The sequence below is a fragment of the Simochromis diagramma genome, unplaced genomic scaffold (genome assembly GCF_900408965.1).
Source record: "Simochromis diagramma unplaced genomic scaffold, fSimDia1.1 OVJJ01000453.1, whole genome shotgun sequence".
Classification (NCBI taxonomy): domain Eukaryota; kingdom Metazoa; phylum Chordata; class Actinopteri; order Cichliformes; family Cichlidae; genus Simochromis; species Simochromis diagramma.
Genome location: NW_024387471.1, coordinates 392,702 through 414,812, shown reverse-complemented (window position 1 = coordinate 414,812; position 22,111 = coordinate 392,702). Strand labels below are relative to the sequence as shown.

The 22,111-nt window shown below is 42.8% G+C and overlaps 3 protein-coding genes and 1 long non-coding RNA gene across 7 annotated transcripts; 3 read left to right on the top strand and 1 right to left on the bottom strand.

Moving 5' to 3' along the window:
* Positions 1 to 234: 234 nt before the first annotated feature.
* On the top strand, positions 235 to 2,294 carry LOC120723568 (beta-2-microglobulin-like). The gene is made up of 3 exons (XM_040015085.1): positions 235 to 373; positions 1,458 to 1,733; positions 1,912 to 2,294. The coding sequence occupies exons 1-3, from the start codon at positions 310 to 312 to the stop codon at positions 1,923 to 1,925; spliced, it is 354 nt and encodes a 117-aa protein (XP_039871019.1). The 5' UTR covers positions 235 to 309; the 3' UTR covers positions 1,926 to 2,294.
* A 3,378-nt stretch (positions 2,295 to 5,672) lies between these two features.
* Positions 5,673 to 8,307, top strand: LOC120723569 (beta-2-microglobulin-like). Its single transcript, XM_040015086.1, has 4 exons — positions 5,673 to 5,889; positions 6,269 to 6,541; positions 7,121 to 7,157; positions 7,393 to 8,307. The coding sequence occupies exons 1-3, from the start codon at positions 5,820 to 5,822 to the stop codon at positions 7,132 to 7,134; spliced, it is 357 nt and encodes a 118-aa protein (XP_039871020.1). The 5' UTR covers positions 5,673 to 5,819; the 3' UTR covers positions 7,135 to 7,157; positions 7,393 to 8,307.
* On the bottom strand, positions 7,615 to 11,370 carry LOC120723570. The gene is made up of 2 exons (XR_005693778.1): positions 10,512 to 11,370; positions 7,615 to 9,364 (listed from the first exon to the last, which is right to left on the bottom strand). It is a non-coding gene; the product is annotated as an uncharacterized LOC120723570 (long non-coding RNA).
* hspa14 (heat shock protein 14) lies at positions 11,370 to 20,291 on the top strand. 4 transcript variants are annotated; one of them, XM_040015080.1, is made up of 14 exons: positions 11,370 to 11,477; positions 13,275 to 13,355; positions 14,468 to 14,550; positions 15,081 to 15,129; positions 15,729 to 15,834; positions 16,677 to 16,770; positions 16,848 to 16,952; positions 17,769 to 17,930; positions 18,050 to 18,205; positions 18,473 to 18,575; positions 18,669 to 18,884; positions 19,067 to 19,234; positions 19,975 to 20,042; positions 20,132 to 20,291. In XM_040015080.1, exons 1-14 carry the CDS (start codon positions 11,421 to 11,423, stop codon positions 20,208 to 20,210), a joined length of 1,527 nt encoding a protein of 508 aa, XP_039871014.1. In that variant the 5' UTR covers positions 11,370 to 11,420; the 3' UTR covers positions 20,211 to 20,291. The 4 variants fall into 4 exon arrangements, with proteins under 4 accessions (XP_039871014.1, XP_039871013.1, XP_039871012.1 ...); XM_040015079.1 differs by having other exon boundaries at positions 17,748 to 17,930; positions 19,070 to 19,234; XM_040015078.1 differs by having other exon boundaries at positions 17,748 to 17,930.
* The last annotated feature ends 1,820 nt before the right edge of the window (positions 20,292 to 22,111 follow it).

The window sequence follows — 22,111 nt, the reverse complement described above, 5'->3', positions numbered from 1 at the left end:
AGCATAAGATCATTATTATTATTAACAACAATAATTACAGAATATCATAAATAATAGTTCTATGGAGATTAAAACTTCAGGTAGTTTCCAGGGAGGTTCCACATGTGCCTGTCATGAGTGAGCGAAACCTCTTTACTAGGATTCTACCTGGTAACAGCATGAGAGAAATGAATGATTGGCCCGTGTGGCTGTGGGCTGTCTTACAGCGCTCGCATATCCTCACGCGCTCCACTTTTTTACTTTATTCCAGCTTCGCGAGCGCGAGAGACGAACAGCTCTCAGAAGGATCTGCGACTACAAAGAGAAAACATGAAGGCCGTCCTGTGTTTGACTGTTATCGCAGCTGTTTACTGCGCAGTGGAGGCGAAATACTGTAAGTAATTTTTTCAAAAAGTCTCCCTGAAATACTGAAGGTTGAGTCCTGTCATTTTACTGAACTTATAAAAGTCTGAACTTCAAGTCAAACGGTTTCTATCCTTTGTGGCTACGTGTAAATCTTATTCACAGTTTGGTTAGTCTATAAGTTTTACGTCATATTTTTATACGTTTTTCAACAAAGACAAAACAAAGCCGTCAGGGAGGGGTTCATAAGGTGCTTTGATTTGAGGAAAACAAAGCTGCGTTTATCGACTCTAAACAGTTTCAGTCCAGAGACGATTCGTTTTGACTGGACAATAAATATATAAGGAGAAAACCGTCCATGGTGTTTTTAACAGAGTGGAATTCCCCCCAGCTTTTTGGATTTGGTTTCGATTTCTTGTAAATACATAGAGCGCCCTCAGCTGGCTGCAGGATATTTTAATACAAGGATTTCTCTTCTTACTATTTCTGTCCTTTCATTGCAAAAGTAATTACTTGGTTGTATTTGCTGATATTGTTGAGGACAATCCACTTTCACACTGATTCAGTGTGAAAGCATCAGTATGTGAGCACGTCCCATTTTATCAGGGGTAAATAAATTTGTCGTGTTGGGGATAAAAATACATTTACAGGTAACATATGGGCCACAAAACAAAAACAAGAAAGTCATTCAAACACCAATTCAGTTCTGTTTTCAGCAAGCGAGTCTTTTCATATTTATAGTCTTAAGCCAGCGGTCCCCAACCCCGGCCCGCGGACCAGTACCGGCCGCAAGAGTTGAGGCTCGTGTGTGAAATTCATGGTTTTCAAGGTTTTTATCGTTTTTTGTGTTAACTCGGTTTCCCTGGGTCTTTTCATTGTGTTATGAATAAACCTTCTTTTTTGGTTCCGGTACTGGTTTTATTTTGTCATATTTATCACCTCAAAGGCTGGTCCGTGAAAGTATTGTCAGATATAAACCAGTCCATGGCGCAAAAAAGGTTGGGGACCGCTGGTCTAAAATCATCATAACGAAATTGGCCTCAGACCGGCTGGACCACTTATGAATACTGATCCCTTATTAAGGATATTACTTTCTCTTTCATTCTTGCCTTTAGCTGCAGCAAAGACTCAGGTTTACAGCCGTAATCCTGGAAAGTATGGAGAGGAAAATGTCTTGATCTGCCACGTGAGTGATTTCCACCCCCCTGACATCACCATCACACTGCTGAAGAATGGGGTAGAAATTCCTGATGCCAAGCAGACTGACCTGGTCTTCAACCAGGACTGGCACTTCCATCTGACCAAGCACGTCGCTTTTACACCAAAGGAAGGAGAAAACTACGCCTGCAAAGTCACTCATGGGACACAAGAACCAAAAACCTATGGTTGGGGTGAGTTAAGATAGCCAAAACTGTATACAGTCATAAGCATTATGTAGTAACCTCAAATTTAAAAAAATACAAAAGAAAATTAAACATGTTCAATACTTTTATAAATGAATCAGCGGTGAATGAAATTGTCTTTCTGTGCTTTTATGAAATGAATAACCTTAATATTTTCTCTTTACAGAGTCAAACATGTAAACACCAATGGGGACCAAAGAGTGTCACATCTGATCCACACAGCTGCTGATCGGTCATGTTGTCCCCGCTACCCAACATCTGTCCTTCCTGTACAATCAGAGTCCGCCGTGTAGCGTCAGATTTGTTTCTTCTCAGAATAATTATCAGTAACATATTAGGTAACAGTAATTTCTCAATATTATTTTGGTATGATGTAGAGATTATAAAAATTTAGGGTGTCACTTTTTGCTAGTTTGCCTTTGACTAAGTGGATTTGCTCAGCTGTAATCACAAAAGCCTCGTTTGTTTCACCCTGTTGTAATATTTTTCCATATGTGAGGGGTTCTTTGGCTATTATGCAATAAACTGTTTTATACCTAAATGAGTTTCTCAAATGATAGAATAATGGGTTATATGTATGTGTGTATACATGTAAAATAATAAAAATTCTTGAAAATTTCTGGTGTTTTTATTATTATTATTTTACAAAAACCCTAAAATGTGTCATTTTATACAGAAATATTGATTCATTTCTTTATGTTGTGAAAACAAATGTGCTGTGTGTTCATCAGGCATAGGTGTCCACGAGTTTGAGAGTCCTGCAAAGTGTCTCTTGACAGACAATCATGAAAACGATCATTTGCGCGAGGCTTTGTAGTCCTGTAAAAACTAAACAAACATCTCACATCCTCCAGCTTCACTGTGTTTATGCTATGCTGACATAGCTGTGTAGCTAGCGATCACGTAGCACATCATTATATAGCAGCTAGCTCAACTTCAGTAACCCTACAAACGTCACTGCTGTTTAGTTTTCTGTCTTCATTTATGTTGGAAGTGATAACAGAGCTGTACGTTTGAATTGTTTCAGAAATCTCTCAGTCAGAACATGCTATATCATGTTTAGGTGGAAGCTAGTGAGCTAACTTCCTGCCAACTTCTAACTCTGTTAAATGTAATAAATCCTGTTTTCATGGATGCCTGGATGTTAAACTTAATTATTACACCTGGTAAAGCAGCAACACTGAACATTTTATTAAAGATGAAAGAATTTAGACAGTTTGTAACTCTCAGTGATGCCGCAGTGTTCGTTTGACTTTGGGTTAGGGTTAGGGTTAGACCTGCAGAAGATTTGTATGTTATCATAAAAAGCTAGTTTAGGTATTTGGACTACCGTATATGAAAATATAGTCCAAATAGTTTTTAAAGTTTTAAAAACTGAGCTTTAAATTATTAGCGGTAATAAAAATTTAGAAAAGCCGACAGTGATCCCTGACTGTTTTTATGGGCTTGTTGAGATTAAATAGAACAAGATACAAAGAATTAAAATACATTAAAAACACAACAGACTTAATAAATGTAAAAAAACAAAACAAAGAATTACCAGTTGTTGGGGGGTTTTTTTACCTTAGTTTTGGGGCGACCTTTGCTCAGGGAAGCGTATCTGTAACCGGAAGGTTGCCGGTTCGATCCCCTGCTCTCTCTGTCCTGGTCGTTGTGTCCTTGGGCAAGACACTTCACCTACCGCCTACTGGTGTTGGCCAGAGGGGCCGATGGCGCGATATGGCAGCCTGGCTTCTGTCAGTCTGCCCCAGGGCAGCTGTGGCTACAACTGTAGCTGCCTCCACCAGTGTGTGAATGTGAGAGTGAATGAATAGTGGCATTGTAAAGCGCTTTGGGTGCCTTGAAAAGCGCTATATAAATCCAATCCATTATTATTATTATTATTAAATGCAGAGTATGTTGGGCCCGGAAGCAGGATTCATCATGTCATCACTTAAAGACCAGATAAACTTTTTTTAAATTAATTAAACAAATGTAACAAGTACAAAAAATATGGCAACATTTGCAAAGCCTTTTCCAACCCTTCACACAGACACTGCTATCAGGAAAGCTCACCAGCGACTCTACTTCCTGAGGAGGCTGAGGAAGCTTGGCATGAACGCTAACATCACCTCAAATTTCTACAGGTGTGCGATCGAGAGCTTGCTGACGAGCTGCATTACAGTTTGGTACGGAAGCTGTTCTGCCAGCAGCTGTAAATCACTACAGAGGGTGGTGAAGGCAGCAGAGCACATCACTGGCACGAGGCTTCCTGCCATTCAGGACATTTATCTCCAGCGATGCCTCCGCAAAGCACACAGCATCACCAAGGACCACAGCCACCCAGCACATCAGCTCTTCTCCTTGTTTCCATCTGGCAGACGTTACAGGAGCCTGTCTGCTCGGACTACAAGACTTTTTACCATCAAGCCATTCGACACCTCAACCACAACACCTAAACACACACAACACAGATGCACTCAGAATCGGTCCTACAGTTTCATAGGTACATTTTACACTCTGCACTGGTCACTTCACTCTTATTAGTATTTAAACAAATAAAAACCGTACTCCATGCAATACTGTACTAAGTGCCACTCCAAATTTGCCACTGCCATGTGCAATATTTCATTTGCCCCCCCAGCCCACAATTGTGTTGATATTATTTTCATTATCTGTAATTAAATAAATAAATAATAACTAATTAAATAAATTAATAAAATTAAAAGACATAAAATAAAATACAATTTTAACCTAGGGGTTTTCTAAAAGCTTCAGTGCATTAACCATATGATGCAGAGCCACAACTTGTTTTTGTCCATAAACTTTACAGATGAGAAGAAGAGCCAGAGTTCACTGTGAGAAGTGAAAAAGGACGGCCTTGCTGTCAGAGATCGACATTTATGAATGAAGAATTTACCCATAATAATGATCACAGTTAAGACATTTTCAAGTTTCTTTTTTTCTTAAAGATCCAAAAATACTTTTTTTTTAAAAAATTCACGTAAGTTTGGAATCTTTGGGAAAAGCCAGTAGTGTACATCGTCCCACGGGGCTTTACAGTGTATACACTGGTAAAATAAATGTTTTGTCATTCAGTATTCCCATCACAGAAAGAACAAGAGTTATTATCAACACCAAAACGATGTGTGGGAAATTCTTTGGAAAGGTAAACACCTGAGAGGATTTTCTAAGGTCTGTCAATAAAGTACAAAGCAGCAATTCCGGGCTGTTGTGCCAAAAAGTGATTGCTCGTATTTAAACTGCTATAAGTAACTTGTTGGGCTATAAATTGTGAAACATAAGTCAAATGCTTCCCTCATGGATGACACAAAGTCACACTGAGCCACAAACAACATTCGTGTAACAAGCTAGAAGGCGCAACCAGTTTTTGGCAGTATAACCTTTATTTATGCAGTTAAAAAAAATCTCATTAACATTGAAAATGTCTTTTGTAAGAGTAAGTTGGCCAAGAGGACAGAAGAAATGGCAGCAAATATTACAATAGTTCAGTAAAAATATTTTAAGTGGGGATAAAGGACCGGATTGGTTGTAAGTACAACAACACAGAGTTGTAAAGATACTTGAAAAACTGATAATTTTTTAATTCTATATAAAACCTCTTTGTAAACGCTGTTCACCGAAGTCTGTTTACCAACATACGTAAAGATATTACACATAAAAAATACACGGAAACATTTGTTTTTGGCACAACACCGGCAGCCATCTCAAACATGGCGGCTTATTTGCTCAAACGACAGTGAACGACAACATGTCGGAGTAAATTCCGCCTAGCAACATGACGTTTGGAGTTTCCTATTGGTAGAATTATAGGCACGTGTCGTCTTGTCACGAGTTTGTGCTGCTTGTGTTTTTTTTATAAACGGCGCGCCATAACATGGTTTTGGTGGGCGGGGTTACAGACCCCCTTTTTGTTAGTTAGCATTAGCACTGCCTGGACGTCCCGGTGTCTGTTAGCTAACACTCCCGATGTGAACGGTTTCACTTTCGGTGTGGATCGTGACGCACTGTTGTCTTCTCTCTGTCGAGCGAATCTCCAACAGCGATATATCGAGTCGGTCTGTGTGTGAAACAATGAAGACGTTTGTGTGTCTCGCCGTCGTCCTTCTGCTGGGACTCACAGGTCTTTCGGCAGTCAAGAACAGTAAGTGATCTCCGGTAACTGAACATGTTTGTGTTTCCGAAATGGCCCGATGTTATCAGGCGGAAGGCGCTCGGGCCCAGTGAAAGCAAAACGGCTTTAAAGGTAGTAAAGTGGAATCTCTGGGAAATGGCAAACAGTAACATACTTACAGTACTTACAGTACTAAACGACTCATAACTTGTACTTAAAGGCGCTGTAACGTTTTACGAGTACTACGAGTACTTCCTTGTTTGGCTGTTGTACGTGACACACTGTGACGCAGATAATTGCCGTGTTTATATTTAATAAGTTGGTGGAATCTAAATGAATATTTATCATCTGGATTAAATTATTGTCTTTATTTCATCTGTAAGTGAGTGACTGTTTTTGTGTTTGCCAGTTTCACCCAAGGTTCAGGTGTACACCCGCTCCCCCGGAAACTACGGGACCGCCAACACCCTCATCTGCCATGTCAGTGGATTCCATCCTCCTGAAATCACCATCGAGCTGCTCAGGAATGACAAAGAGATACCAGGCTCTCAGCAGACCGACCTGGCCTTTGAAGAGAACTGGCACTACCACATGACCAAGCATGTGCCTTTCACCCCAACCAAGGAGGATGTGTTCACCTGCAGAGTAACTCACGGGGGGAAAAAGAACACATATATTTGGGGTATGAGTGTTTTTCACTGTGTCTGTGTGTACGTGTTGTTTCACAGGTCACAGTACGTGAGGTTAGAAAATATTTTGCTAAATTTTCTTAGTTCTGTATTTTAGTTTTGTACACACATATCATCTGTTTTTATATATTTATTTCTTATTTCAGATCATGTATTTTATTACATTGACTAACATTGTTTACAATAAACAAAACTATGGAATAAAAAAACGGTTCAGAAACAGAACAATTACAGAACATAGAACATTGTGCAAGTTCTTAATACTCCATTCATCACTCATTCATATTAAAAGCATCATGAACAGAAACACGTAGTCATTCAAACGCTCATTAACAAACAAGCCAATAAGAACAAATTTGTATTCTCAGATGTTGTCCTCTTGTAAAAACACATTTTATATTTTCAGAGACGCTGAAATGTTTTTACAAATGAATCATGTTCATCAGTCAACACTTGCCTGGTTTAAAGACCATATTGAAGTTTTAAGTTGAAATTGTTGCTGTTTGTAACAGGCGGGGAGTAACCGGCCAGATCACAGCTAGCATAAACATGTTTTAAATGTCTCGTTTCAGAGGCAGATATGTAAGTTCTACACATGTCCAGCTCCAGGTATGTATGTGCTCATCAGTATTCATACTTCAATATAATGACATTACATTGTTGTGGTGGAGGAGTGTGGCTTGTGTCTCAGCTGCAGAGCTGTGTCTGACAGCAGGGAAGCTACAGTCAAATCATAGCAGTGTGTTTGCAACCGTGCCAGCCACCCTCCCCTGAAGCCGCTGCAGCTGACCCACAAAGCACTGAGTGATAGACAATGTTTGTATTATGTTTGTGGTCCCCACAGGTCTGCTCAGCAGGATGGAGAAGATTGGAATATTTCTGGAATCTTGAAAATGTCTAAAGTAATGGATTTGATTATGCAACCGTTTGAGCTTCACAAAATGAAAACACTGCACTTCCACGGGCTCAGACAGCAGCCATCCTTCAGCTTCATTCGTTTCTGTGACACACAGCGCCACAGCAGCGTGCGTTAAACCACTCAATTTTGCGTCTGCTGTCAAAAGTGAACACGAAGTATCAACATCGACAGCAGGCGTCACGTTTGAAACGTGCCCAGCTTACTCCAGTCACGTAGCTGAAATGTTCCCTGAGGCCAAACCAAATGTATTTTCTGCGCCTTATTCTCTTAAAACAGCTGGAAGACAGAACAACCCATAACTACACTTTGCCTTTAACACATCCAGAACGTGTGAAGCACCTGATTTGAAGTTATCTCGAATGATGAGTTTTGGCATCTGCTGTGAAACGTCTGGATGTGTGTTTCCTACTAGCTAGTAGGAAACACACATCCAGGTGGTGTCCGTGGGTGTGGTCATACATGGAAAAGTGCAGAAGTTTTGAGGATTTGATTAGTTATGGATTTCTCTTCAGATAAATATTCCTTTAGGAATCTTGTGGTGATCTGAGTATCGACTTTGTGGTGGTGGTGAAACTGAAGTGTTTGCATTGCTCTGATTTTTAAGGTAAATCTATACAGACTAAAGACTTTCATATTAATGTTGTAATAAGGTAATCAATGTAAATATGTATCCAATTTGAAAATGTTTATTTTACTAAAACATGCTTTGTGTTGAAATGACTCCAAACGTGACCGTTTGCTTGGTTTGTTTGTAACATTACAAGTTTATGAAGTTAACCAGACAGTTCCTGTTTGTTCTGGCATATTTTATGCAAAATAAAACGATATTGGTTTAATTCATATTGGAAGTCCAGCTGTGCACAGCGAGTTATTATAATAGTGATGTTAAACTGTGTCATGTGACCTGGCGTAGAAGAAGTCCTCCTCTCGCCGCCTCCACGTCACAGCTAAGAGAGGTTTAAGGTCCTAATATCCAACCTCATAATCTGCTGATATTTATTCTTAAGCAAAGATGAATCAAAATATAAGTTTGTTCACTGTATAAATGAGAAATCAATGAGTGAGAAAATGGGGTGAGAGTGATTCCACGTACTGTTAACAGGTGGAGCTGGTGGGTTCATGCATGGCTGCTCATTTTTCTTCTTAATGGTTTAGCAGGGAAGGCAGCTGGATGAGTTCGGACTGAGCGAGTCCCCTCACCTGCATCGACTACACTCTGCATGCTTGCTGGGTCACACTCATAGTCAGGACTTTTTAACATCAGAGAGCCAAGTCCGACTTCCTGTGTGGGGTTGTGGCCCTGCAGGGGATACATTCTGTATGTTTGAAGCTTGAATTCTTCCGTACATGAGAAAGGTCGTTGTTTCTCACCACTAAACTGTTTGCATTTAATTCTCAATTCACTGGAGAATCCAGGAGAATTCCAAGAAGTGCATGAAAGTCTGATGCTTCGGTGTATTCACGGATCATTTAGTATATTTGGGGTAACGTATGTTTTCACGCTTTATTGACTTTTTGGTGTAAAAAGGAGACCGTGTAACATCTCCACAGAGGAATCTGGAAATGACACGTTTGGATCTAAATTCAGACAAATTCACCAAAACAATCGAGGTGCATTAAACTTTTTGATAGGCACAAAAGTTCTTTATATGATTTAACTACAAGAATAGAAACAGCTGTTCTTACTGACGGGCCTCGTGTTTCCACCCACCCCACTGCCTCCACCAAAAGCAGCAGAGCACTGTGCATCTCCTCTCCACCTGTGACCTCATGATCCACCTGCAGGTAGGCGGAGTCTGGACTCTTCGGTAAACACGACGTTGCTCCATGTGTTCAGGTTGCAGGACAGGTGGACACCAGCACATCAGTGTGAGGGGACTGCAGGGTCTGGCCTGAGCTACAGAAAACTCCAAACAATCAATAACATAATAAGCTGTTTGCCACTGGCAGAGAATATTTTATATATAAAGTTTATAATAATATAATACAGGGATTATTATAAAGTTTTTACTGGGCACAACCTGCATACTCAGCTCTGCTAACCACAAATATAGCTCTTTATTTCTGAATGATTGGTGCCACGAGGTTTACTGCCAGTCAGCGTTATTATAACAAAGAGCTGAACAAACAAAAATATCCTTACTTATTGTGTAAGGTTACATATATATACAATTAAATTACTGTGTCTAAACGATATTAAATCTAATTTATGAGTGTGAAGCGTCGTAGCAGAGCCCTGCGTGGGATTATTTCCTGCTGCACTTTGCTGCACAAACCCACAGCAGGACTCTGCTTCATAGTTTTACTGAACGGTGTTACTGCAGTAATGAATGCCCGAGGTTTTAAAAGCGCTCTGATGTGATTTATTGTATGTTTACTGTTACTTCTATCAACTTAATATGAACTGTTAGCTATCACACAGCAGCAGCTCTTATTCCAGGGGGATTTCTAATTTTCCCAACAACAAAAACTGTGTAGTATGGCAGAGCTGCAGTAACAGATGTAATTGTAGGATGGGAATCAGAAATGTTCAGACATTTTTATGTTTACTTTTACTTCGTGATTATCAGGTAATTTAAGGTTTTTTAAGTTGTTCAGCGATCATTTAATAAGTGTTTAATAAGGAGTCTGAAGTACAATAAGGACAATCAATGTAGCTGATAATCAGACACCACTTCCTTTGGTGGCTCTTTGTCCTGGATCATCCAGCCAGGCTTCACACTCTTCTCCCAGGAAGCTAAAATGCTTCTCAGCTCCACAACTTTCAGTGTTTTAAGCCCATCATTACACAGATGCTTCAGAAGAGGCACTACAGACTGGACACAGCCCTTTTTTAAAGCTGTACTACATGTACACGAGTATTTGTCCCAAGCTATTTGATCGAGCTATTTTTAAGCTCTGTAAAAGAAATCCAAAAAGTTCTAAAAATTCGAGACTGAGGTTCAGTTCAATGCATACATCTAAGTGCTGGGCTCATATTACATAAACTATATGTAAGTATGTAGTCCCATTACTTATAGGCAATCATCATAGCTTGTAATTACCATTTCCTCTCGTCTGTGTTTCCTGATTCAGCTACAGTCCGTTCATGACGTCGCAGAGACTGTCCACATCTGTCAGTCTCTCTTTTGGGTGCAAATTTGGATGAAATTGGGACGATGTTCTCAGTTAAACTACTGGTGCTGATAGTCTAGAACTTTAAGTGTTCACATAATCTGTCCACATCGTCTCATACCTTTACCTCAGCAGGAACAATAGCAGCCGCTGTTCAGCTGTAAACAACAGGTGATATTCATGACCTCGGTCAGTAGGGCCCAGTTTATAAAGTCAATGGTTTCCTCAGGACATGCAGACTGATGTCACTGTTGCTCAGTCAAGCACGACACATAACCTTATAAATAGGATGACAGAGAGGTTTATTTACTTTGTACATAAATGCTTTGTATTATCTTAACAACAGTGTCCTTTTTAACAGACATAATTCTTTATGCATCAGGCTCCGCCCCCAGCTACCTTCAGTCTATTTTGGATGCTTCCCAGCATAATGACTTAGTCACTACCAGACATTGACACACGTACTTAGTTATAGTCTGAAATATGTTTACAAATACCGGTAATAAAAGAATTAGTGCAAAAGGAGAATCAAAGCGTGTCAGCCATGTACATTTGATTTGTTTCAGTTTCACGTACATCAAACGGAAACGGTCGTTTGTCGCCGTTTCTTCAAAGGTATGACTGGTTAGTTGGCAACTACAATCATACAGCCACAAAGATACCTGCAAAACAAATCATGAATACAAACAATGATATTAGAGTAAAAAAAATAAATCATCAGTACTCCAATAAAAATACATGCTTTTGTTTTGAACTACTCCAAGAAGAACTTCTTCCGGTTCAAAGGTGAGGAGAACCGGATCCATGTTTGTCGGTCTTTTGGGCTGAGGGCTGGCAGCATGTCGGCGATTGGGGTTCATTTCGGTTATACATCCGCTTGTGTGGCGATATTTAAGGTGAGTATCGCTCCATGAAACCTCGCATGTCGTCTTTGATGTGAACATTTACATGTCCTGAAGGATGGCGGTGCTCGATAAGCTGCTGGCAGAGTGGATATAAGTCAATGAATTGTTTCAGTTAGTTCAGTGGGTAAAATAAGGAGAGAGGATTGCATCCAGATTCTTCATCTCAGATTAATAACTAAGCATTTTAAACTGGGACACAGTTTGGTGCTCCGATAGGACATCGATGCCAAACACATGAGAAAACTGAGTGTCCAGTATTGTACTTGGACAACATCCACCTCTGACACCACCTTTAGAGTCCAGCTCCACCCCAACATGATTTAGAGATGACCTTAAACTCCTGGATGGCCTTCCCGAAGCCCCGCCCCCAACCTTATAGTGTGGACTGCAGGGTCCAAGTGATTTAAGTGAACTTCCAAGAAAAAGGGTCAAATACGTGGACAGAAACTCGATGCTGGTCAAAGTGGCGCTTGCTAAGGAAACATGAACTAAATATTAGTGGAGTTTATAATGTTCATATTTCAGCTTTTGTGTACATAAAGTCACACAGCTGTGTCAGTGGATGGAGAGGCTGTCCTCTGAGCCCCTGAATGACTGACCTCCATCGCTCAGGGAGAGCCCCTCCACACTCACACAAAACCAACTTTTCGCCGCTTGTATCTGCAATCTAAGTTTTTGCTTTTTTAAAGAACCAGAAATAATAGCGTGAACAAAAAGATCAGATCAAGATGAACAGATTCATGGCATTTCTCAACAACGATGCGCCATCTGGTGGCAGCATAACATTTAGGACACAACATTTGGGTATCAATAAATGTAAAAGAATTAAATTACATGACGAGTACTTCTGGACTAGTGACATCACTGCTGACGGCGAGTAATCGCGTACATCCCTGGTTGAAACTGTCACAGCTGCAAACATCATATTAAACTTTAGAAAGATTAACGATGCAGCGCTCACATGTGTGTAAAGGCAGACGAGTGAATACTGTGCAGTGTAAATTCAGACTTGTGCTCCCAGCCTTTGCTTTTTAAAGTCATTAAAGATTACTTTGTCCACGATTCAGACTAAAGGCGCTGACAGGCTGACGCTTGGCCTGCATGCTTGTTACTGTAAAAACTACCCAACTACCCTTTTTTATACAACAGCCTTAACTTGTTACAAAGTGCACAGAGGAACACAGAAACTGCACCCAGGCCACTGCAGCCTTTCAGCATGTTGGGTCTTAAATCCAAGCAAGTTTTAGAAGTTTCACATTTTAGGAAACTTGAAAGCAAAAAAATGAAAACGTTGGAGTCTACCAGGCTTTTTGCAGCTGCGTCATTGCTGCCTTCCTGTAATGGCACATGTAGACGATACAAACTAAGTACCACAAACCTTAATTAGATATTACTTTGAGGAGGCTGAACAGCCTCTTGTCTTCCTTTCATCTCACGATTACACAAAACCTTTCGTGACTCGAGGCTCAGTTCACATTTGTGCTGCATGTTAATTTGAGGTTTTTCAAGTAATTCAACAGTAAACCAGTTTAGGACAGTGATGTCTTTCCACTCCAGTCAAACAACAGTCTTATGGCATGTAGTCAAGGTTCCTTGGACCAAGCTGAGAGCCCTACGGGGACTGAAGTCTTCTCTGCTTTTTCACAAAGATCTGCAGCTTGGATTCATACATGAAATATATGTGGATAAGTGAACCTGGAAATCAGCTGCTGATGCATCTGAATATCCAAGAGTTTTGAGCAAAGTATATATTTAAGTGTTTCTGAATGTATGCTGTGTGTTGTTTAGGATGGACGGGCTGATGTGGTGGCTAACGATGCAGGAGACAGAGTAACTCCAACTGTGGTGGGCTACAGAGACACTGAACAGGTACGACTTTGGCTTCACTTCTTGGGTTTGTGCCTGACCCATGCACTCAGTCTTTCCTGTTAGCACTAAGCATCATATTGGCTTTGCACAATGTCTGTATAGAAGAAATGTTGATGACCAATCAATGAAACATATTGCTAAAATATTTGCAGTGTTAAAAGTAACTGAGAAGTTCCTCTGTTATCACAGGTCACATGTTTCTGTGGTCATGGTCTTGTCATATCACCTTATAGTGTCTAGCATAGATCTGTCTAGCATAGATCTGTCTAGCATAGATCTGTCTAGCATAGATCTGTCTAGCATAGATCTGTCTAGCATAGATCTGTCTAGCATAGATCTGTCTAGCATAGATCTGTCTGCTGTTTGGTCAGAGGAGCTTAGAAACAAAAGCATCTGGACTTCAAGTTGCTTGAAGACGTTTCACCTTTACGTCTGTCCTTCTTATCCTCCCTCGCTGGTGTCTGATCTTCTTTTCTGTGCCTCTTTGCTGACTTTAAGAACGCCCATTTAGGATAGCCGCTCCCTCAAATGTTCCCTCTAAGCCTGAAGGGAAAAAGAAGGAACACACACATGTAAAGGAAGCACTCAAAACATGCGGCTATCCTAATTGGGCCCAATCACATCCTGGGCCATCTGACCTCAGGAAATCACATGATAGGATGGGGGCAGGTTTCACAATGAGCTCACCTGAAACTCTGGCTGATTGTGACCCACACCCTCTACACACCTTGGCTCATGTGATTAGAGGATCGTCAGGGGGTCCTTCGTCCCTCTGTGGGGGGAAACTCCCACTGGGTTTAAATCTGGGACTCACCGCCATTTGACCCTCGAACTGAAGAAGCTTCTCGGATGAGAGGTGAAACGTCTTCAAGCAACTTAAAGAAGTCCAGACGCTTTTGTTTCCAAGCTCCTCAGACTACGATGACCTGGATGACCGAGAACCTTCACAGACACGTCTGCTGTTTGCTTTTTGGGTTTTTTATGTTTTGGAACTTGGAGAAGATGATTTTTTGCATTGAGGTGCAGAATTATTCTTACATTACTGACGGCTGCTTCCTGCACCTGTGAGATATCTACTGCAGCAGCCTTTTAACCTCTGACCTCTTCTGCAGATTGTAGGTATAGCAGCAAAACAGGGACGGGTCCGCAATGCTGCCAGCACAGTCATCAAAGTGAAACAAGTGCTCGGGAGAAGGTGACACAGCTGACGATGTTTTGTTTACAAATGTGAAACCTACATCATATTATTGTAATTATTAATAACTCAAAGAAAAAAAAGCAAGATTATGCAGCTCTAACATAGAAAATAATGATGATGATGATGATGATGATGATGCTTGTTCAGATTGATTGTATCACCACACGTGGACATCAGTCTGGTTTCTCCTCTGGGAAAAACCATAACACTGTGGCAGGAACATGGAGGCTCCTGTACTCGCTGCTACATCCAGTCAGACACCTGAGACAGACCATCAGCTGTTACATATGAGAGGATGGCTTTGATCCATGTAGCAGTTGCTCAGTGAGCTCCAGTAGAAAGGAAATGGATGTTTTTGAGACAGAAATGACAAAAGTTACATTTCTGACAACATTTGTACTCATGCTGTGATATTTGTAGCCTGAGTGAGGAAGGAACGAGTGTTGTTGTTATTTATTATCCTCGACGTCCTGTGGACAGCAACTCATAACTGTGTGTGTGTTGTTTCTTTCTCTCTGATTGAAAAGCTTTGATGACCCAGAGATACAAAGGCACAGAACGGAGACCAAATGTCAGGTAGGTTTCACCAACAACCCTCTGAAAGAGCCTGCAGACCAAACGCCAGGAGATCCACACAGTTTGGATCCTGGTGTTTTACAGACGGCAGGAGGCGGTGCTGAGCCAGCTCGTCTCATTTTCAACACTTCTTCTGTGCTCACAATTTTAAAACGTTGCCTCAGGTCTTGTTTGATTTAAAGCTGATGATCCATTAATGTTAAACAGCCCTGTGTCACACTTCTCCCTCCTGACTACATCCTTAGATCACAGCTCCATTTACTGACTCGTATTGACAGGATCCCTCTGATGTTGGATTCAGTAGATAATGAGTGAATTGTTCTGCAGGGATTTACAGATAACTGCAGTTTGTTTTCTTATTTACATTTTACACATAATCCTAACTACACACTGGCATTACTTGCACTGAGAAGCATTATAGCATTATATTATCATTATTAGTCTTTTAGAAGCTGCCTTCAGCGGCACACATGCTGAGAGTTTAACTTCCTGAAAATGCCAGTTTATGGTCTGTGAGAGAGTTTCTCTAGAACGATCTGTGATGACGGCACAAAAACACAGTTTGGTTTTTGGAGTCTGAGGATGTTTTGTGTGTTTAGGTTGTCAGCAGAGAAAACAAACCTTTTTATGAGATCACATCAGGACAGCAGCCAAAGTATGTTGCTCCAGAAGATGTCGCAAAGCTCATCTTCCAGAAAATGAAAGGTAAATCTGTTAGTGTGAAAATGTTCGTCATTATTTCCAAGGAGCCAAAGTTTCTGGTAGATTTATTATTATTTTTCATGTGGTCTTCAGTGATGGTCCTCCAAGCTTTCTGCAGCCTCGAGGGCCAGTGTCCTGCAGGTTTCAGAGCTCACCCTGGCTCAGCACACCTGATTAGTTCATTACCAGGCCTCTGGAGAACTTCAGGATATGTTGAGGAGGTCATTTAGCCATTTAGATCAGCTGTGTTGGATCAAGGACATCTAAAACCTGCAGGACACCGGCCCTGGAGGCCTGGGGTTCCCCACCCCTGCTGTTGGCAAAGTCTTACTCAACAAGTTCCTGTTATCGCACAACACCGCCCCGAGGCGACAAAAAACACTTCATATAAGCTTCATACAAACACGTTTTTGTTTTTGCAGTTTATATATTTTTACATATTATTTCTGGGGCAACATTGTCAGCTTCTCACAGCGTGTGGTCCTGATAATGTGTCAGAAATTTCCCGCCATCAAATCGTCCTCATTGGACATCTGATACTTTTGAAAACTCTCTAATCGACTGACATCAGTTAAGTTTGCATGTCCTGGACGTGTTAAAGTGTGAGAGCATCTGTCCAACAGCTGAACCGCGTCATGCAACAGAACCATGCACGGCTATTACACAGTGACTGAAAGTGGACTGAGCAGTGCTGCAATAATGTCCTGGTGTTTGTCATGTGGGCTTGTTTCACTTCAGAAGGATGAGATTTTGTAATGTCCTGATACGTAAAGCCTCAGAAATGAATTGTGGGTATTCAGTTTTCTGTAAAGTAATCACCCGACTGATTATGGCCGTTTCCACAGAAACGGCTCAGTCGGCTCTGGGAGGCTCGGATGTAAGCGACGCTGTCATTACTGTTCCCTCAGAGTTTGCACATGCTCAGAAGCGTGCTCTTAGGTAGGTGCATCTTTTTTATGTCACTTTGAAAATATGCATCTGTTTCAGTTTTTAATCGTCACCTCTGTTTCCTTCAGGAACGCGGCTGAAGCTGCAGGGTTCAATGTCCTGAGGCTAATCCACGAGCCTGCTGCTGCTTTGCTGGCCTATGACATCGGACAGGAGTCGCCGTCAGGGAAGAGGTGTGTTTTAGGAAAGGAACACCTCAGATTTCATTATGGTCACTGGTTTCAAACTGACGTGGTCGGCGTGTACCCGAGCCTACATGAACTCTCCTGAATCTAAGGAGGATGGGACTGCCGTTACTTCTACCGCCTGATCCAACTGGTAGAATCAGCCTAACATTAGTTTGGGCTCCTCACAGCTTGGGGTCCTTTGTAAGCTGTGTTGGCGAGCAGGGATCGACGCTCCTGCTGATCCGACTTACGGCGCAGATGTGAATGTTGTTTGGAAAAAACTTTATCCAACAACATGTTTAAAAAGCTGGAGCATCTAAAATCCTTGTGGGAGTTCTGCTCGACCTCTTCCACTGATACCCTGCTCGACTCCACTCGAGTAGGTATCAGTACCACGATGTCCAGGGGTCGTTATAGCAACCCAGTCCAAAGTCCAGTGATGTCATTTGTATGCAAACACAACAAACAGCGGAGGACACGTTAGGCCTGCTGCTCAGTGTGTGGCTGTTTAAAATCAGACTCTGGGACCACGGCGTGGTCTCATGAAGGAGACGCTTTCATTACTCAGTGACGCCACTGACTAGCCAATCGGTGGTAGGCTGTCTGCTGATGTCACATTTTCAGATGGGCTCTGATTGCTGGGAACCCCGAAACGAAAAAGCTACCGGGTACTACGGCCAAGTGGAAACCCCCCAGAACCCCACCCACAGCCAATAGAAGTAGTGCGTGCATGCGTGCGTCAGCTACCAGCAGACAGAGCAGTCACCGTTTGAATGAATTTTCCATCTTCTTGTCCTTTAGCGATGCGTCCTGTCTCCACAGTCACGTCCTCGTCTACAAGCTCGGTGGGACGTCCCTGAGCGTGACAGTGCTGCAGGTCAATGGAGGAATGTTCCTGTGTCGCAGCGCTCACACTGACCACAGCATCGGAGGAGAGGCTTTCACTCAGGCCTTAGCGCAGCACCTCGCCTCAGAATTCAAACGGTACCAACCGAACATCAGAGTCTGAACGATTTACTGAGAAGGATCAAAGCAACAGACGAACATCTTAAAGATTTTTTTGTGTGTGTGTGTGTGTGTGTGTGTGTGTGTGTGTTGTACAGCACGTTTAAGCACGATGTGAGCTCTAATCCTCGGGCTATGTTGAAGCTGATGAATGGTGCAGAGATGGCTAAGCACTCCCTGTCCTCGCTGGGTTCGGCCAACTGCTTCGTTGACTCCCTTCATGATGGTATCGACTTCGAGTGCAGCGTCTCGAGGTGAGCTGTTGTGTCGACACACAGATTGTAAGAAACTGAATATTATCGTTAGCTGAGCCTGAGCTGAAGCTGGACGTGGAACGAAACATTTGAGATAAACGTTTGAAAGCATAAAGCTAACGAATAAAAACTAAATGAAATCAATTGAGCAGCAGAATTAAGGGAAAAGTCGTTTGTTAAATGTCTTTTCCAAACACACATTATCAGGATTCTGATAACTGAGATGTTTTGTCCTTCGTGACGACCTCTGTGCGTTATTTCTTTCAGAGCTCGATTTGAGCTGCTCTGCTCTTCACTCTTCAACAAAAGCATCCAGCCAATCAAAGCCGTCCTCGAGGAGGCGGGTCTTACACCTCACAACATTAGCAAGGTACGGCGTGCAGGTCTTTACTGATGCACGAGTGATGGCATAGCTGTGTGTTAAATAGAAAAGCCGCTCCTCGATCGCTGCCATGTGTTGCAGGTGGTTCTTTGCGGCGGCTCGGCCAGAATTCCTCGTCTGCAGCAGATGATCCGTGAAATGTTTCCGGATGTGGAGCTTCTCAACGCGGCACCTCCTGACGAGGTCATCGCTGTGGGCGCAGCCCTGGAGGCGGGCCTGCTGGTCGGCAGAGATGGCCTTACCCCAGAGGAAGACTCTGTCACAGTGGATGTGTCTTCCATTGACGTACTAGTAAAAGTACTCAGACCTCAGATAAACATCTTATGTTGCACACGGTCTTTGTTGCATGCACATGAACGTGAATGTTTCAGCTCTGCAGAGCTAGTCTTTGTACACTACTTATGTATTTGTACATAATATCATTCGTTAATACTGTAATCGATTTCTAACCGCTTCTGTCTGACTTTTGTGGTGTGTTGGAGGAGATGGATGAGTCTGGAGCTGAGATGTTCACGGTTCTCCTTCCTGTGGGCACACCCCTCCCTGCCCACAGACATCACATCCTCAGGGGGGGCGGAAAACTGTCCTCGCTGTGTTTGGAGATTTACCAGCGATTCACCACAGAGCAGCCGGAGAAGCTGTCCAAGGTAAGCACAAACAGACTTCCTGCTTCCTGTCTGCCTGCTGGTGCAAGTCACAGTTTACGAACTGCTTTAGAAAAACGTCACAACAAGCTGGGAACCATGTTGGGATGTGTTTGCATTTTAGCAACTTGGCCAAAAGTCCGGTGACGTCATTTGTTTGCGACACAAACACAACAGTGCAGGACATGAAGGTGAAAGCATGCTTGTTAAGCATCTGCACCTTGTTGCCGAGCTGGACAGAGACGTCCTGCAGCAGTTTCTGAGGTTCATCTGAACATGTTTCTCCTCTGATGATATGAGAAGAGAAAAACTAAAGTCTAAGCAGAGACTTCGTCCTCTCCGTGGCCTCGTGCTCCTCTCAGCACTGATGGTGAAGTGTCTCCTAGAACAGATACCCCGTGTTGTCACTTACCTGGACAAGACCAGGTGCACTATGGGAAGCAAGCCAGAGTTGATGATTTGGCCAATGTTCTCCTGGGAAATCTTGGGTCCATGTGGATGTTACTTTGGCACATAGTACCTCAGCATTCTCTCAGACCACATACACCCTTTCAGGGAAATGTTTTCTCTGAGGTGTTCATGAGTTTTAGGCTTGGCCTCTAAATTCCTCAGATCGCCTCAGAGGTCTGGTTTCTCTGCTTAGGCTGCTGCCCCTGTGATCCAGGATGGATAAGCCAGAGAAAATCATCATTATTATTAGAATCACTGTCAGGTTCCTGCTTATGTTTGTGTCTGTGTCACAGATTGTTTTTAGAGACCTGCAGCCCACAGAGGAGAGTCACAGCATTGACACTGTGGTGACCATGAAAAGGTATTTCCTTCCTGGGTAACATCAAGAGTCACGTGATGATGATGATGATGTTGTTGCAAACATGTATATGTTTCTTCTTTATGTTGCAGCGATGGCTCCATTCATCTTTCCTGTGTAGAACAGGGCACTGGAAGGTCAGAGGTCGTCACCATAGCAGCTGCATCGTGACGTGTTTCCCAAAAACAAACGAAGCATGGTCTCAGTGCGATGTTATTTTCTGTTTTTTACCCAATAAACGTATTAAACGTGCGTGTTTCTGACTCTTTGTTCAAACTGACTGCAGCACGTTTGTCGTCACGTTTGTTCTCTGCTGTAGTTTAACAGCAAACATTTGTAAGCACAGCTAAGACTGAATACTTGCTTATGTCAGTTATGATCATCTATAGAGAGTATGTACCTGTATGGTTAATAATGAAAATTGCAAGTCGATGTATCCAAGTTGTACAAAGTGTAAATGTTTAAGTGTGTGTTTATAACACACACGACAAATGCCTGACAGTATGCGCTCAGAAAGCCCGCAGCCTGATGCTGGACTCGAACTCAGGACCTTCTTGCCGCTGTGCTGCCAGGAGTTGTTGTCGTGTCGAACAGTTAAACAGTCTTGGTCCCAATCTCTGGACCACAGCACAGGATGAGCACACGCACGTGTTTCGTTCAGCTTCCTGTAGTTGAAACTTAGATCAGCGTACAGATTACTGCTGTTCGCAGACTCGTTAATATGATTTCTGCTTTCCACAGTTTGTGAAGCAGACAGGTGAGGTGAAAGGTCATGAAGTGTCCTTCTACAAACAGCCAGGGCTTAAAGGGGTCCTCAACAGACCAGTGCACCGACACACCGAGGCTCTCAGCAGGGAGACGAACTATAATTCATCTTTCATCCTTATCCCGCTGAAAACACAACGTCCACACAAACAGGAGGATCTTCCTCTGAGTTCCTGAGCATCCATCGAGATCTTCATCAAATATCAAACTGCTGGAAAGCTTCCACGCTGACAGCATCACAGCTGCTGCACATCAATGATGCAAATTTCCTGCTCCACCAAATCCCTCGGGTGGAGCTGCCTAACGTGTTTTGACTGCACTGCCATAAGGTCAGGATTTCTCTCATTGTTTGAGGGTTTATCGAGCTCTTTGCTTGTTTCTTTTTCTTTTTCTCCGCCTGTCCCGTTTGGCTCTTTTGCCATCAGAATTATTGTCTAAAGGCAAAGAACCAACGGATTTACTTTACCAACTGGGCCATCCCAGCCTTGCCGTATTGGTCTATTTGATTCACCTTTTATTGTTTATTTCATTTAATTTTCACTTGCTACACAGACTTGACTGGGAGAAGAAACGGGAGAAAGAAAAACAGGGACGGGGATAAAGGGCAAAAACCAACAAAACCAACAGACAAAAACACATCTATCAATCACCTGGATCACCTGCTGAGAAAGAAAAGAGAGAAAACAAGCAAAAAAGGAGCAATATAATAAACATGATTGCAATGATCTATGTGAATATGACAGTAAATACTAAATATTAAACATTATTGTGCAGCACGTAAGATCGACAGCGCACAGTGTACTTTGAGGTAGGAGCCCAAAAGGGTGTAGTTTGTGGGTGTGATCACCCGTGTGTACACCTGTGAGCATGGACGCGCTTGTTATTTTAAAAGGTTCCTTCATGTAATGATCTGCTAGAGGGTGTGGGGGGGCCACAGCCCCGTCCTCCAGGGCATGAAGCAGGTATGGAGGAGATCAAAACTCCAGACATCCAGAGGCCCCCAGAACACAAGAGACCAAGGAAGACCAACAGAGGGGCAGCCGCGCCACTGTCCCAGAAAGAGCTGAGGAGAGTCCCAGATGAGGGCTCGCTCAGCAGCCGCGGAGCAGAAGCCAGGGGGAGTTGCAGTGACGCGCCCGTGAGCTCCGCCGGCAGCCAGCTGTGCCTGAGTGACCGAGCCCCAGGCCGAGAGGCCGGGGGCACCCCACCCCTGAAGTGGCCCGAGCGAGCCCCAGGCTCCAGGCCCCGATAAGCGGCCGCCAAGGAGTGAGCCGGTGTGTACCTGGACGCCCATCCCCGGACACAAA